The following is a 15,440-nucleotide window of genomic DNA, read 5'->3' on the forward strand; positions in this document are numbered from 1 at the left end:
GCAGTAAGGTTCAAGAATGCTTGGCCTGCAGAAGCACAAACTCAGAATTTAAAAAGTAACACCATGGTTAGGGGTTGTCTTTACTAATAATTGATTTCAACCCAAATAAACCCTTTAGGCAACATTAGAATGATGAAATACTGGGGGAAAAAATTATAACACTCTAATCTATACCGTGTAGTTTTCATGCAGCTCTCTGATGGCAGTCAATAGGTCACTGTTCTATATTAAGATTGTAACTTATAAACTGAAAGTAACAAAAAAAATTATCTGACAAAAGCAGTAACCCACTGACTTATTTATATTATATGCTCTTTGTGATCAGCATGGTACACCTTCTTTGCAGCAGGCATATTAACCCTTCGAGCTACCTTACTTCCACTAGAGGAATCTCCGATCTCTCCAGGAAGAATATTAATCACCGGAGGTATTTTGACATTTTTATTGTTCCCTGAAGATTGATGGGAGGCCAAGAATACGGCAGCAGGTGCTTTTAAAACCATAATATGCTTGCAAAAAATGCGCCCCCACCCAAGTCAGCCCCCAGTGCATTGGCCCACTGTCCTACAGCCCTGGGCCAGGTCGTTTATTTGGAGCATGGTGAACCTGGCACAATCCTCTTAGAAGCTCAAGACATGCCCTTCATGGCATCAGATGGGACTGGCCCTTGAGGAAGACAGAGGTTTAAGGAGCATCTCACATTAACTTCCAACTGCTGTTCGGTTTGCAGGTTAAATGTTCTTCACCATATACGAAATAAAACATTAAATTAAACTGCTTCTTCATTCGGATGAGGCGAGATATGTGACCCAGTGGGTAAGTCAATGGCAAGTTGTTTATGAGACATACATTTGAATCTTAGCTTGCATACTTCATCAGTTTGTGTGATCCTAAACACATCACTTTATTTCACTGTCTGCAAACACTTGGAGTGCACAGAAACAGGTGATTCACCAGCTCAGCCCTATGTACTTTGTAGCACAGCTCCTTGTTGCTGTGGATCTTGTCCCTGACAAAAAACAGTGTTGCGTTTTGGACAGGCCAAAAAGATGAAATCTGACAAAGTAAGCCCCAATCACCAATACTATACCAAAGTGAAACGATTTTCATTCCAATTTCGAACTAAATGCAAAATCTAAAATTGGCACGAAGATAAAAACAATTCCTAATAACAGTTGTGTATTCCGAATGTTCTGTCTGCCTGGGTGTTTTTGTACTCTGGTGGTCCAATAATGGCATAAGCAAAGGCTTGCGGTCACCAAGCGATCTGTACTAGAGGATCCTTGCAGTAAACACAAAACATCACCTCTGCTCGAGCAGTGTTTGCAGCCTGAAACGGCCTAGGAAGCGATATTCATTGATACCTGGGAGTTCAGAAAAAAGGCTTGGCGCGTGATGAATTCAAATACAAATAGACCGGAAGTGCAATTAGCATCGATTCCTCCCAGTTTTCCCAGCTAACGTCAATTTCAGCAGATTTGCCTGGAAATCAAACTAATTTAATTTCCAGTTGCTCTAACCAACGTGGGCAGCGTCGCATATGAAAATTAGATTGATTACCCAGGGCTCATGTCTGACCGTGTGTTTATTCAGCAGCACGCCTGCCTGCTAGGTGAGGAGCCAGGGATGGTCTAGCATGGATAGGCACTGGAGGCAGAGCTTGGCACAGCGACCGGGCATCTGGCGAACCGCTGGCCTTCCCCGATAGGGGCATGACCACCCACTGAGGTTGTAAATAGTTTTCAACGGAAAACAGAACAGCTGCTGTTGATTTTAACAACGTCTTTTCAACATTATTGCAAACAAAATGTTAAAACAAACAGCAGGTGGGGAGGGCATGCACTCGTGTAAGGAGGATGTCGAATTGTGCTTTTAAAATGCTTCATGTATCCTTATTGAGTAAATAAAATGCCTGTTTTAATTGTGCTCATAATTGAAATGCAGGGGGAGCAACTATGTGACCAGAGAGCCTTCTCATGCCTGTTTGCAGAAAGTCAGAGCTCAGGGCACTAAAAAGATCACACAATGCAAGCAGGTATGGCCCTGAGCAGGAACTTAAGAAAGAAATAGTCCCTCCCTAGAGCATAAATAGAATCAAATCGTAATGATTCAAGTTAGTCCCTACTGCCTGGGAGTAATGAAAGAGAATAAGGATGGACGAAGAGGCAGGACTGACCCTAGCAGGCAAGGATTTTTAAAGGACATGAAAAAAACAAATGGATAGCAGGGGGATGGCCTTAAGTACACAAGAGAAGCTACAATAGGTTTCGAATGCTCAACCTAAAAGCCTGAATAATTGGTGTTACTAGATATATATGTATCACTGTCCTTAACCGCTAGATGGCAGTAAAACACCAAAAATAAATGTATTGTTAGGAAAGTTTAAGACACATTTCACCACAAGCCACAAAGTTTATCAGTTTCTCTAAGTGTGCAGAGAGGTGGGTGCATGCAGGTGCTTGTGAAGGAAAACAAACAATGACAAAGTCAATAGGTCGCAATTTGTCAATGTGTTGTAGTCATGTCGTACAGCTGTTCAGATGTTCTGAAGCATGGAAAAAGTAAAGGGAAAAAAGCACTAGGAATCAGTTATCACTGACCATGTTGTTGTGCTTAAAAAAAACTAATTCAGCCATGTGGCACAGCAGCAGCCCTGCTGAACAACATGGCTAAACAAAACACTGACAAAGTCAATAGATATTGGGTAGTAAAGACCTATTGGCTTTGCCAATACTTCTTTTTCAAGCACCCAGGAGAAGGTTAAGCAATTTCAGGGTGTGCAATGTGAAATGTTTTTATTGGAACCTTTGTGAAATTTTTGTTTTGAACTGATTGATGAACACAGTTAACAAGCTTGCACATTGCAGCAAAATGCACAGTCAATGGCTTATAAATAGATTGCAATGTATACACAACGTGCCAAAGGCCCACAGGCTGCCATTTGGAGAGCAAAAGATAAAGAGAATATTTTGGTGACAAAAGTTAACATAGGTATGAAGTCTGGAATGATAAGGTATACATATGAGTTGAGCTCCAATCAGAATAGCAACTAATAACAAAGTGGTACTAGGTACACAGAGGTTTTGTTACATAAATATATACCTTTGGATAAACACAGCCCTTTGGCAGACATAGAGGATTGTGCCTCTGATAACATCCTGCTGTGCATGTAAAAGGTGCCAGCACTCACAAAAAATCATATCTTCGAAAAAAAGGGGCAATCCAGTAATCCTGGGACCTGGGTAAGACTATTATTTTAGACACAAATGGTCTCTGTGGGGGAAGTGTAGCCCCCCTCCCCCCGCCCCTTCCGTGGCAATAGTTATCAAGAACCCTTCTTACAAGTAAGGTTTCTTATGAGTTTAGCACATGTATTATTTATTCACATGTGAATATTGTATAAGGAACTAGGATTCTCTGTAGTTCCAATAATATAACAAGCTGCTGCTGAATTACTGATGACGCAGTGAAAGTCCACAAACAGAGCACAATCTCTGAGGTAAGAATATGTTTCATGATGGACCTATTAGTGCCCAATGACAGGTGTCTGAGGTTGGATTCGTAACATAATTATGAACAATTTAACTTGATCTAGTAGAACTTAAGAAAATGGTATGAAATTGTGTGTAATTGAATGCACAAGGACTACTAAAGACACAGGGTCAGCTAATTTCTCCTGAACAATGAAAGTTCTTAGTAGGTGTCAATATTACCTCCATGGAATTTGCTTAATGTTTTTGTAATAGTTGTGGAGATAACTAATTTGTTAAAATTGTAATTGCTCAAAATGATTAGAATTCATAGAAAAGGGAATATTTCACCTTATAATAAAATATTTACAATGAAACATATGCTTACCTTTATAGCCCTGAAGATGCGGGAGTTTTGCCATGAAACACTTGTTGGTTGTGGCTGTAATTGCCCTTAAGGATTATTCATGGAACTCAAAAGAACTTCAATATCTATATGCTATAGGGTAGTGTTTACAGCTGCCTTTTAAAAAATGTTATGTGACTTACAAGAATTTCAATATCCTTGTGTTATTGCTTTGTGACAGTGGACTTTAATTATGTGTTAACTTTGGAACGGTATCCTTGCAAATGCAAATAAGTAGGACGGGGTAGCAGAACAAAGTAATAAAAAAAACAAAATGAATTTTCTTTGAATAAAGAACATTTTAATTAATAATGTGTTATGTTATTGCATATATCAATGTGAAGATAGTTTTTGGCTCCCCACTGGCTAATCAACGACAGCCACTTTTAGAATGTTGGCATTTTACTACCCTAACTATTTGGTGCCTGCAGCCTGTTAATGGTTCACATGACTGGGTGTAGTTGGCAGTTGGACTTTGTTTATTCCTCCTAGACAGCCACACAATAGAAGGATTAGGAGTTCAGGGATGGGTAATCAACTGGCAGGATGGGGGGGGGGGGCTGGGTACTGCCCCACTTGCAACTAAATAGGCTTTGTTCTACCTTCCCCCAAAGTACTTGTAACCCCGCATTTTGTTATGCAGACAACCAAGAGCAGAGGGCAGGGGAAGCAGGAAACTTCAAGCACTTCAAAGGGAATTTCCTAGAAGCCTCTCGTACACCAAAGAAAGCACCTGATATAACAATTGGGCCCTCGGTTCACTTTCTGGGCCTATGCAAGGACTCACAGAGGACCGCATGCTGCTGTTACCTGCTGTGTACTCCATGCTCTCCTGCACATGGAAGGACTGCTTTGCTGCCTAGAGCCAGCCCTGGACCTGTCGCATTGTCTACTGATCAAATGAAACTATGATTTCTATTGTATAACATTTAAATTATGGACTGTCCATTTTTGTCTGATTGTGTTACTAATATATACGTTACATGATATTTGTACAATACAGGTTAAAAAGTGACAGTACCAAGAAGCAGGTTTGAGAATATTGAGACATTGTGCTAGGTATTTTTGTTTTTAATCGAATGTGTTGCATGAGAGAGAGAGAGTGGTATGTATGTTTGACGCTATGGTGTGATGTTTATGGTCTTGATGGGTAGGTGAGGGTCTTGTTTCATCATAAATTAAATCTTTGCTTAAACTTTTGATAAAAAGAAAAAAAGTATTTGGAAATGTCTGTATCCGTGAAAATAGAAACATATGAGAACGGACTCTCTGTGTGACCAGAGGAGAACACTTCACCACCCTATGACAGCCAACTTACCACCTATATGTGCCTGACTGAGCCTTTCACTCTGGGGGAAACGTGAGCAGTGTCCACTCACTACCCTAGCTGTCCGCATCCTGAGTCAATGACTGTGAGACTGCGGAAACCCACTTGTGATGACCCCAGTGGCCAGGGGCGGATTGGCAAGGCGGGCATTCGGGCATGGGCCGAAAGGCCGGTGCCTCAGTGCCCCTGTGGGCCGTTTTTTTCTCCCCTGTCCCAGTCCACAGAGAGTGGACTAGGAAAGGGGAGAAAAAAAAACGGCCCACAGAGTGCACGGAGACAGACAGATAAAATGAAAGCAGCCTCGCTGTGCGGCCGGACAGCGATTGTCAGCTGTGGCCTCTCCTTCACCCCTGCCCTGCCAAGCAATCAAGCTGGGGCTGGGCTGGGGAGGGGTGATTGTTTGCAAGAATCGGCCTCCCTGGGGGCCAGGTGTTTCTCAGGCCTTTGAGCCATTTTCACCTCGGCCTCCCTGGGGCCCATGCAGCCCAGAAACGGTGTTAGTCTTAACACCTCGCCCACAGCCCTTCACATTCAGGGCATAGTGGGCGAGGAAGAATGGGTCTTGCTGTGAGGGCCAGGTGATGTTTGGAATTTTTTTATTTTATTTATGCGATTTTATATAGCGCGGACTTTACCCGAAGGTGTCAGAGCGCTTCACACTAGGAACAGCAATAATACACGAGGAGAAAAATTACAAGTGGACAAATTACAAAAGCAAACGTTAAGTTACATGAATCAAAAGTGACAATAGTGAGCAACCAAAATACATGAGGTAGCAATCGGTACATTACAGGAGGAAAAAGTGATATGTGTGCAGGTTACAAAAGCGTACAAAGTACAAGTAGAGGTATAATACTGCAATAAATGGCAGACACTCCAGCACAAGAACAAACGTTACGTAGGCAATGGTGGCACTTGTGCATGTATCTAAAGCAAACAAAAGTGAGAAGTAACATACAGTGTGATACCAGAGAAAAGTGAAATGTGCAAGTTACAAAAGGGTACCATACACAGGTACAAGGGTAATACTACAGTAAATGGTAAACACTCAAACTGCCAGAACACACTGGGAAGGCACTTCCCATGCACCAGTTTCACCTCAGCCTCCCCCTGGCTACCTGGGATGACCCAGAAAGCTGTGTTTTGAGCTCCCCTGCCAGGACATTTTCCCGAGGCCTGGAGAGCTGATTAATTTACTAATTGCAGGGGCCTTACCTCTGTTCATGTGCTCCTGAGCTGAAGGTCTGGGGAGGGCTAAGTAGGTTAGTAATAGCAGGGGGTTTGCTGCTTTTCAGGTGCTCCTGTGCTGGAGGGCTGGAATAATTTTGTGACAAAAAAGGGGCCTTGCTATTTTTTTTAGTTGCTCAGCATGTAGGCCATTGTCACCTTGGCCCTGTGTCCTGTGCAAGAACAGTATCCTCCCACTTTCATTCCTTGTCTGTGCAAATGGTGTTTCATGAAAGGGCACGCCCCTTGATTGTGGGCCACGCCCCTTAAATATGGGCCACGCCTCTTGAATGTGGGCCACTTTTTTCGTCAGTGCCCGGGCCGAATTGTGATCCCAATCCGACCCTGCCAGTGGCCATTGATGCGCTTCTTGAAAACCTGATCCCATTCAATGCCCCCATCTCGCCCTGTTCTAAGCCCCACCCAAGCCCGCCCTGACCCCACTGCAATCTCCACCTCATCATCACGCCCTGTTCTTTTATTTTCTCAATTAAAGCTCTGACTTACACTGATTTTTAGCGACAGCGTATGCCACGTTCCAGCACGGACTCCTGACGGCCCCTTCCGCAGCACGATATTGCCAACTGCAACGAAAAACATAAGATCCGCCTTCATCCACGAGGTATTATATTAAAATACAAAAGCTCTAGTGCTCTAACAGACTTCAACTGCGATCAGCGAACGAAAAAAACCTTCATCAAAGAGGTACAATATTTCAACCGTATTATAGCTTACAGACACGAGGTGGCAGCATTGCACCAAATCTCTTTGCAGTCGTCCACAAGCACTTCTAGAGCCAATAACTTGATTATGCATTTTAGAAAAGAATAACAATTGAGAAAGTTGGATTTTGTTTGGCGCCACTCGCTTCGTCACTCTGGTTTCTTTCTCTTGTGGGTAATTATTCCATGGTACCAAGAAAACAATGTCGCTGTTTCAGGGTTGCTTTTTAAGACCTACTTCATTCGTGTGAATTTTATTGAAAGGCAAATAAACACATTTAGATAACATACCCTTTAATACTGATTTGGAAAGCGAAAGCATAAACATGGGGTCCTGATCACTTGGTGTCATCATCTAACAATACTGGGTAACAATATCCAACACCAGATAATTTCACCAATTACCGGTCCCTCCCCCTACAGACGGATGTATGACATTACAACGCATGCTTTTACATCGCATGCCTTTACAACGCAGTATTTACAACGAATACCTTTACAACGCATAGTGCTTTGGGGCGCTGGATAGTGAATAGTTTAATTTACTATTCCAACTCCAGTCCCCGTGGATAGTAGGGAAGGTGTTGGATAGTAAATTAAACCTATTCCCTATGCTAGAGCGCCCCCCAGCGCAATGCGTCGTAATGGTTTGCGTTGTAAAAGTGGCGTCGTAAAGGCACTGCGTGGTAAAAGTTGCGTTGTAAAGGATGTTTCCCCTACCGACAGCTTTCTGCCAATCACCATCAGCATAATAGAAACTACCACTCGTTGGGGCAGCTAGAGGCCTGCATTACTTTCTAGGAAAGGAAGGAGCATTATTAATTCACATTCCCTCCACCTGGAGGGCGTGGCCAGACGCCTAGTGTGAGGACCTCTGCTCCCCAGTTTGTTGGACAGTTTCCAGTCCTGGTCTTTCATGCGAGAACCCTGTGGACTCTGGGTGCAGTACTCCTGGTTTTCTTCAGATTAAATCATTAGACTTGCACACCCGGCAGCAATCATAGAAGCCAAGGACAGGAAGCAGCGTCAGTGATGACATGGAGTGAGGTGGTCACTTTCCTCATAATTAAGGGCTACCTGCCTACTGTACTCAATAGTTGGAATGACATTTGACCTGAGGGAAGGTGTTCAAACCACGTCTACGGTGTTCAAAGCATTAAACTGCAGGAAGAGACACCGTAGGAACCTAGATCATAATCCTAAGGACATATGGAGGAAGGGAAGAAAAGGAGAGCCTCAAGGGAAGGGAGGGAATGATCAAAGCCATGAAAATAAGGGACGGACCACTGAGACTGAAAAGGTCATAGGCAGGGCAGCAGAGTATTAGGCAGACACGAAACAACATTACAAAGTGAGCTGAAGCTCACTTCGTAACTCATGAGGCGAGGAAGACAATACTCTGAGTAATGAAGATTACCAGTAGGTAACCGGGGCATGGCGCACCACTTTGAAGATCCCGCAGAGAACGAATGGGAACTGCTCTAGGAATGGCAATGATGCTCTGATCTAAACAGAGTGAATTCCGGAGCCTTCTTAAAAGGGGACAATCCTGGACCATGGCTGAGCAAAAGACGCGTTTTTGGAAAGAACTGTAACTTAGCATGCAACGGCCGGCATCTTGGCAGAAAAACTGACAGATTTCTTGAATGAGCGACTCGAGTTGTGTTCCAACTCCAGACATCATCCATCCACTGCGCCGGATAGTAAAAAATAGTTTCAAAAATACGTAAAGGCACACACTGCTACAAAAAGATGACAACAAAATGAACACAGAGGCACAATACAGACCTACCATGAGAGGAGTCGACACATCACTTATCTTTTTCTGATATAACAATCATTCCCAAACTTTGCCATGCGCTGGCCAGCAGTGCTGGGCTTGTACATTGTCTTTTGGGCTGGAAACTCTCTGTTCTGAGAAATAACCCCAAGGCCTCATTTTAGGCTAGCCACAAATAACTTTCTCATAACATACAAAGCGAGCTACAACTGTATAACACATTTCAAAGTAAAAAATAACGGAAGGCTCTCAATAATAAACATAGGGGCAAACAGTCAAAGGTTTCATTCTGATAGCCTGGTCTCCGAGACTTACGTAAATCAAGGGTTACTTTGTAGGTTCCGTCAGCAAAAACCCAGAAGAATATCCCTTTGGCGCCCCATACTGGTGTCCCACCTCGATCCACTCGTCCAGCAATGAACACGCCACCAGTGTTGGGGGTCTCTATGTAGACATCACAACTTACAAGCATGTCAGTCCTGAAAGAAAAGTCATGGCATTTACAAGTGGGCTGCAACAGGTGTGTTTGTCATTGCTCAAAGGCGTTTGTATTTGGACTCTGCTGTCTGGCTTACAAACACCATCCCCCACAACAATCCCCCAAAATAAATTGGTCTAGGTCCTGAGAAGCCTAAGAAGAAAAAAGAACTTGGTTGTCCTCCAAGAAATGTAAGTTGCAAGCACTGATTAGTCCCTCCCATGCGAGGGACAATGGAGCACGTTTTAAAACTACTATTTCATAGGAAGGTAATTAAAACAAATATTGGAAAATGTAATTGACTATTTTTTGGCTTCACTTGCTAATTTTTCATTTATTTTTGTAAAAACCCAAACTCAAGGAAAAACAGGCACCGTTACGGACAGTGAACAGAAAAAAACCTTTCACAAATCTTTTTGAAGTAAAAGTGAAAGAAAACAAGTACAATCTGGACACCGGCTGGACCCTCAGTGGTTGGAAAACAGCTGCTGCTTTGGTAAGGAAGCCCATTCCGCCAACCACGCAACAATCACATCAAAACCTAGGGTACAGTGAGGTCCATAAGGCAAATAACACATATATTCCTATATGGTGCTGCAGTCCAAATTCCGAACAATGAGTTATATAGTCTTGCTGGATGCCATCAATAGGTTTTTGTCGATCCTTGGACAACAAAAGCCTGCAGTCCATATTTATTTTTAAATATGCAATGTCTAAGGGTTGTTGGTAGTCAAGGGTCTAAGGGACCAAAGAGCAAACAATTGCCCTGCTAAATATCAAAGGACGATGCTGGGGGTTGGTTGGCTTCCATTCCACTAAAACCATTTTATTGGTAAATATTTTTTTTGCTAATATCAAACGGTTAAGCAAAATAATGCCTGGCAACATCCTTCCATATCCTGAAAAACTTCACCAAGCTAAGATGAATAAAGAGCAAGGCCACAGCGCCAATGAAGGACTGTTCTGGAGAAGGCTTCACTGAGCTGAGGTTAACTGCTCTGTTTCCACCAGTGGGGCCTCTTGTTCAAGAGCTCTCCAGTCTACACATACTGTAATCAACAGGGTGAAGCAGAAGCGAGAACAGCTGTACTGAGCAGAAACCTGCTGTAACTCACCTAGATGCTTGCCCTTTCACACCACACCCCCACATGGACTTACCATTTGTAGTTGCCAATTACACTTATGGCCTGGTTTGGGTCTGTGGCCCAGGTGATGGGTCGCTGGGTTAGGACCTGGCGCATCGTGAACACGTGGTCTCCAGAGTCCGATGAGTTTATGAAATATTCAAACACTCCTGATTGGTCAGCAAAGTTGGGTGCCTCACTGAACGGCGGGTAGACTGTGTGAGAAACAGACATCAAGATACCACCACAACACACTGATAACCATTTCACTTTGTCGATAAAAATCCATTCGTTATCGGTGTTCTGCATCTGGACAAAAAAATTCAATCTATGTGGTTGGTGAATGGAAAACATTAATGAATTTGCAGGCTCTCGAATTAAAACACCTGACTTCACTATCAGATGAAACTGGCTCCACACTTTGCCTCTGCGCCCGGGACGTATTGTAGAGTTGGGTACAGAGGCAAAGAGCCTATCAAGAGTTGCACAGTCGGTGTGTTACTCAAGGTTGCCCCATGGAAGCGGCGGTGAGGAGTCGCAACTCATTACCCAGACATCGTCTTGCAGGCGGGTGCAGTCACTCACTCCAGCTGCCTGCAGAGGAATATCTGCCGCCCTTTCACATGAAGGCCAGCCTCCCACCTGCACAATGAAAGGCGAATTGGCAGCTTCAAAAAGCAGGACAACCTTTCACTAATGTGCTGCTACACGGGCAGGAGTGAGTTTATGGCTGCGTAGGAGACAGTGGATACATAGGGTGCACTGGCACCGTCTACGCCTGTGACACAGGTGTGCAGCCCAGAACAGAGCACACTACCAGTAACTTGGGCCCTAATCTCTTGTTGGACAACTCTGAAGTCATATTGCTTTGCAATGTTTTCCATCTTAGGTGCAGGATTCTCTGTGGTACCCTTCCCTCTCTCAATGGCTTTGTAATGTCTTTAGCATAACCTTCCTTGTCTACCTCACTCCTTTCAGTCAATAGTGTTCTGAAGCTGCTTCTATGCTCTGCCACAACGACCCTAACAGAAGTAATAACACATGATTCACCTTGTGGATGCATTAACATGAAGGTATGTCATTTAGACACAAATCCTCCTCAATATTTACAACTGTAAATGGGTATAATCCATTCTACTTCTGTCTGGTGGACCATTTTAATCTTCACGCTTAACTTCCTCCCCCTCCATTAATGTTATCCTTAATTTTCCTGCTGTAAAACATTCGTCAAATAATGCAATGTTTTCCTTCCACCCCAACCAAACCCTACTGCAGGCCCAACAATCATTTCCTTCTCACATCTCTATACAAATATACAACACAATTCCCATTTTCAAAGTCCATCGCTTCCCTTCCACTTGCATTCCCTCAACCTCTGATTGCCTTTCAGCTAGCAAGAGGTGTGGTCCCACATATGTATCCTTCTTTTCGGAGCTGACTCCCACTAACGGAGAGGAGTGTAAATCTGAAGAACTAGGGTGATGAATTGAAGAAATGAACCAGAAAAAATGTCCAGAGTTCCCCTAATCATTTTTATTCCCATCGGTCATCTAAGATCAACGGATTCAGATCAATTTAAAGAACTTTCAACATCAGAATATTAAGGAGTACGTCTGGAATATGTCATACAATACAGAGACTTACGGACATTGAAGTCATCCTTGTACTTGGTGGGGAATGGCTGTGAGGCCGGTGGTTCTGGATATGAGCCTTTGTTTCCTGTCGTGACAGTCGTTAAGGTGTAAACTTGGTCCACATCCAGCTCCAACATGAAGTTGCCTTGACTGAGCTAGAACAAGACAGAGCACACAATTCGACTATCACAGCATCCTGGTGACTTTATCATTTATGTCAATGACATCAGACTTCAGTGAAAAGGTGATTTTTATATTCCAATTCCACACAATACTTGATTTGGACTTATCCTGGTTCCCATTTTCTTGTTTCCTATAGTTTATTCCAAAAGACTTTGCTTGAAGACCGGGCCGGACTGGCCGCGGAGGGGCACCGTACGTTTTCCCGGTGTCCCGTAACTGTGGGGGCCAATTTTGGAGCTGTGGGAGCCACTAGTGCACACATTGCCTGTATTGCCCTAGGGAAGGCACTTGTGCAATCTGATCTTAGTGTTAATTTCACTAGTGTTCACTATTTGGTGACAATAAATATTTCACTGAATACAAGTATGAGTTACATCAGTTGCCAAATGTGAAACTATTAAACCGAGCACAATCCACAAGCAGGTCCACAAGATTCCAGAGCACGATATAGGATGAAAAAGGTTGGATAACTTCAAAAGCTAAGAATAATATATATGGCCATTAGGGCGCATCCTCTAACTTCAACTAGCTCACAAGGAAAGTCTGCCCTGAATGGACCAGTGAGATTAAGCCCTGCACACTGCAGACACTATATCAACCATGCGGTAAACTTTAGTGAAGGATTGTCAAGCAAAGAAATCACAAAATAGGAATACAATATATACACCATGTTTTGAGAGTCTATTGATGCCTGTTGTAAGATTTTAAACCTAAAGCTTCTGTCTTTCACACCCCGCCTTTGTGGAAAAGTAAATTTTGCCATGTTCTGTGTCACTACGCGTCCTACATCATATGTTATGTGTGCATGATTAAATATGCATATGTATCCCCCATGTTTGATTAAAGACGCAATTACAGTTGTGTCCATCATTAGTATGCCAGTTTCCAGTTCTCGTGAAAGCTACGAGTATCAGGCCTATGTAAAGTTACGTTGCCACGTTTCTCAGTGTGCACGTTATTTCATTGTAAAGTCCCCGTTTCTAGGCCTCAAAAGGGCCCGGACACCAGATTCAGCTCCTGTCTCCTGAGCCTCGCTGAGGAGCGATACAGCCCCCACCTGTATCCTCGACCCTTCATTTACTTCCTGCCTCACAGTGCCCGGCTCAGCCTGGCTCTGCCTACGAGTCTGCCAAGAGTATGTTATGATTCTAGTTATCAGTCCAGCCCCCCTTCTCTGCATTCCTAAGCTACTGAATCGCATCAATAGTTTCCGTCATTGTCTAGCCTTTACGTCTCCATGTAAGAGAAATACTGCATTTAATGGTCATTTAATATTCTTCATCACGCACTACATGTAGAATAATGCATGCACCATTCTTAGAGTCTGTTAGCCTTTACCCCGATAACTTTTGGATTCTATCAACATGTTCTCTAAACATCAGATACTAGATACTGTTTAGGTACATGTCGCCCTGACTCTCCAGACTTCAGTCTCTGCTCCTAGCACAGAGTTCATAGCCCCCAGCTTCTCCAAGTAACACGTCATTGTCAGTTTGCGCGCACCATTAGGTTAGAGGTCCCGGCTCCTTAGGTAGCCCCCTCCATGTTTCCGCCCCATTCATGACATATTCTGTTACGTTTACATCACATGTCTATGTATACGCCCCTGTTACACCCATTTTCACCCTTATCTTTCGCGACTGCTATTGACCACACCCACTGCTCCGCCTATCATATGTACTGTAATGCAATTGTTTTACTATATATGCTTGTGTATTGTTATTAAATGTTACGCCAGTCTTTTCCCCAGAGCGTGCCGATTCTGATCCAGCCCCGGCAGCTGCCGGGCCCTGCCATCCTATTCCTATGCAGGTTGTCCTGTTCCTGTCCTTTATGCTGTAATAAACCTGCAAACTCCTACTACCTCGAATCTTGACTCTTATTTATTGAGCTATCTGTTATTGCTATGCCTAGACAAAAATAGATCCGGTATTATTTATTTATATACCACATAATGGCGCCCGAACAGGGACTTGCCCTTTCCCCACGCGCCGGTGAAGCCACGCGTGCCCCCTGACCCTCTGCAGCCGTGACGGAACCATACCGTGCACGTGCAGATATTTCTGCTTCAAGTATCCCTCAGGCCCACGGAGGAGACGGAGGTGGCGGTCCAGCATCCAGACGAGGCGGTGGAGGAACGCGGCGAGTCCCGACCAGAGCCCAAGCCGAGAGTCCAAGGTCCGAGGTATCCGGAGGCCCACCCGTAACAGAAGTTCGAAGTTCGTCCGTCCGGCGTCGAAGCAGTCCAGTCGAGTCCGAGGCCTTCCGTTCTTGCTGCCCGGTGAGTACCATTGCTGGGGTAGTATCTAGACAGGGTCAATCTAATTGACTCTGGTCCGTGGGTTGGTGGTACACAGACCCCAAAACGAAGTGTCCACTTCGGTGGATGCGGGTCCTGACGTGTCTCTTTATGAGACCGGTAAGTTTCGTACTGTTTCAGCAGTGCATCTAGTTTCTGTTCTAGTCAGTTCTGTTCTCGAGAAATTCATGTATTCTGTTTTCAGTATTCCAGGTAGTATTTTGTTCGAACTGTTATCTTAAATATTCTTCATGTATTTTAATGTCGTGGTATGAATGTGAAGTAATTATCGTGTTCATTGTGTATTGTATTGTGTCTAGATTACAGTTCAGTCATGCCCTTATTCTCGAAATTACGTCAGTTAAAAACTAGAAAAGGTCTGCTAGAAGCAGCAGTTCCTGTCCCGCCTAGGGACAGTCCAGGTCATTCTATGTATCAGAAGCATGGCATAAGTGCCATATTATATCTAGATTTATGGGTAGAGTATACCAAAGAGTTAGAGGAAAAGTATAGATGGCCCGTATCAGGTACATGGGATGCCGAGTGCATCATGAGAGTAGAAGAAGCATTATGGAAAAAGAAAGCCAGACAGTCACAGAAAGATGCCATCGAGTTATGGCGCAAAGAATCTCATAAAAGAACCGAAAAAGAAATCAGAAAGTCAGAACTAAGTAGAGAATCCTTGGAACGAGCCCAAGAAAAGGAACTAATCGAGATAGGTGAACGAGTTAAAACAGAACAGTCAGACAGACAGAGGCATGCCCTCATCAAGGGTATGTATCCTCTTCTT

General features: G+C 43.7%; 1 protein-coding gene across 2 annotated transcripts in view; it reads right to left on the bottom strand.

Annotated features, from left to right (window-relative positions):
- Nucleotides 1–15,440, bottom strand: part of GALC (galactosylceramidase) — a 360,459-nt gene that overhangs the window by 5,038 nt on the left and 339,981 nt on the right. For both annotated transcript variants that reach the window (XM_078660006.1, XM_078660007.1), the window contains exons 13-16: nucleotides 12,179–12,323; nucleotides 10,569–10,749; nucleotides 9,248–9,411; nucleotides 6,938–7,014 (exon numbers count right to left, since the gene is read on the bottom strand). In XM_078660006.1, the coding sequence (XP_078516132.1) occupies nucleotides 6,938–7,014; nucleotides 9,248–9,411; nucleotides 10,569–10,749; nucleotides 12,179–12,323 (567 nt within the window). The remainder of the gene's footprint in view (nucleotides 1–6,937; nucleotides 7,015–9,247; nucleotides 9,412–10,568; nucleotides 10,750–12,178; nucleotides 12,324–15,440) is intronic.

This window comes from Lissotriton helveticus, chromosome 9 (genome assembly GCF_964261635.1).
Source record: "Lissotriton helveticus chromosome 9, aLisHel1.1, whole genome shotgun sequence".
Taxonomy (NCBI): domain Eukaryota; kingdom Metazoa; phylum Chordata; class Amphibia; order Caudata; family Salamandridae; genus Lissotriton; species Lissotriton helveticus.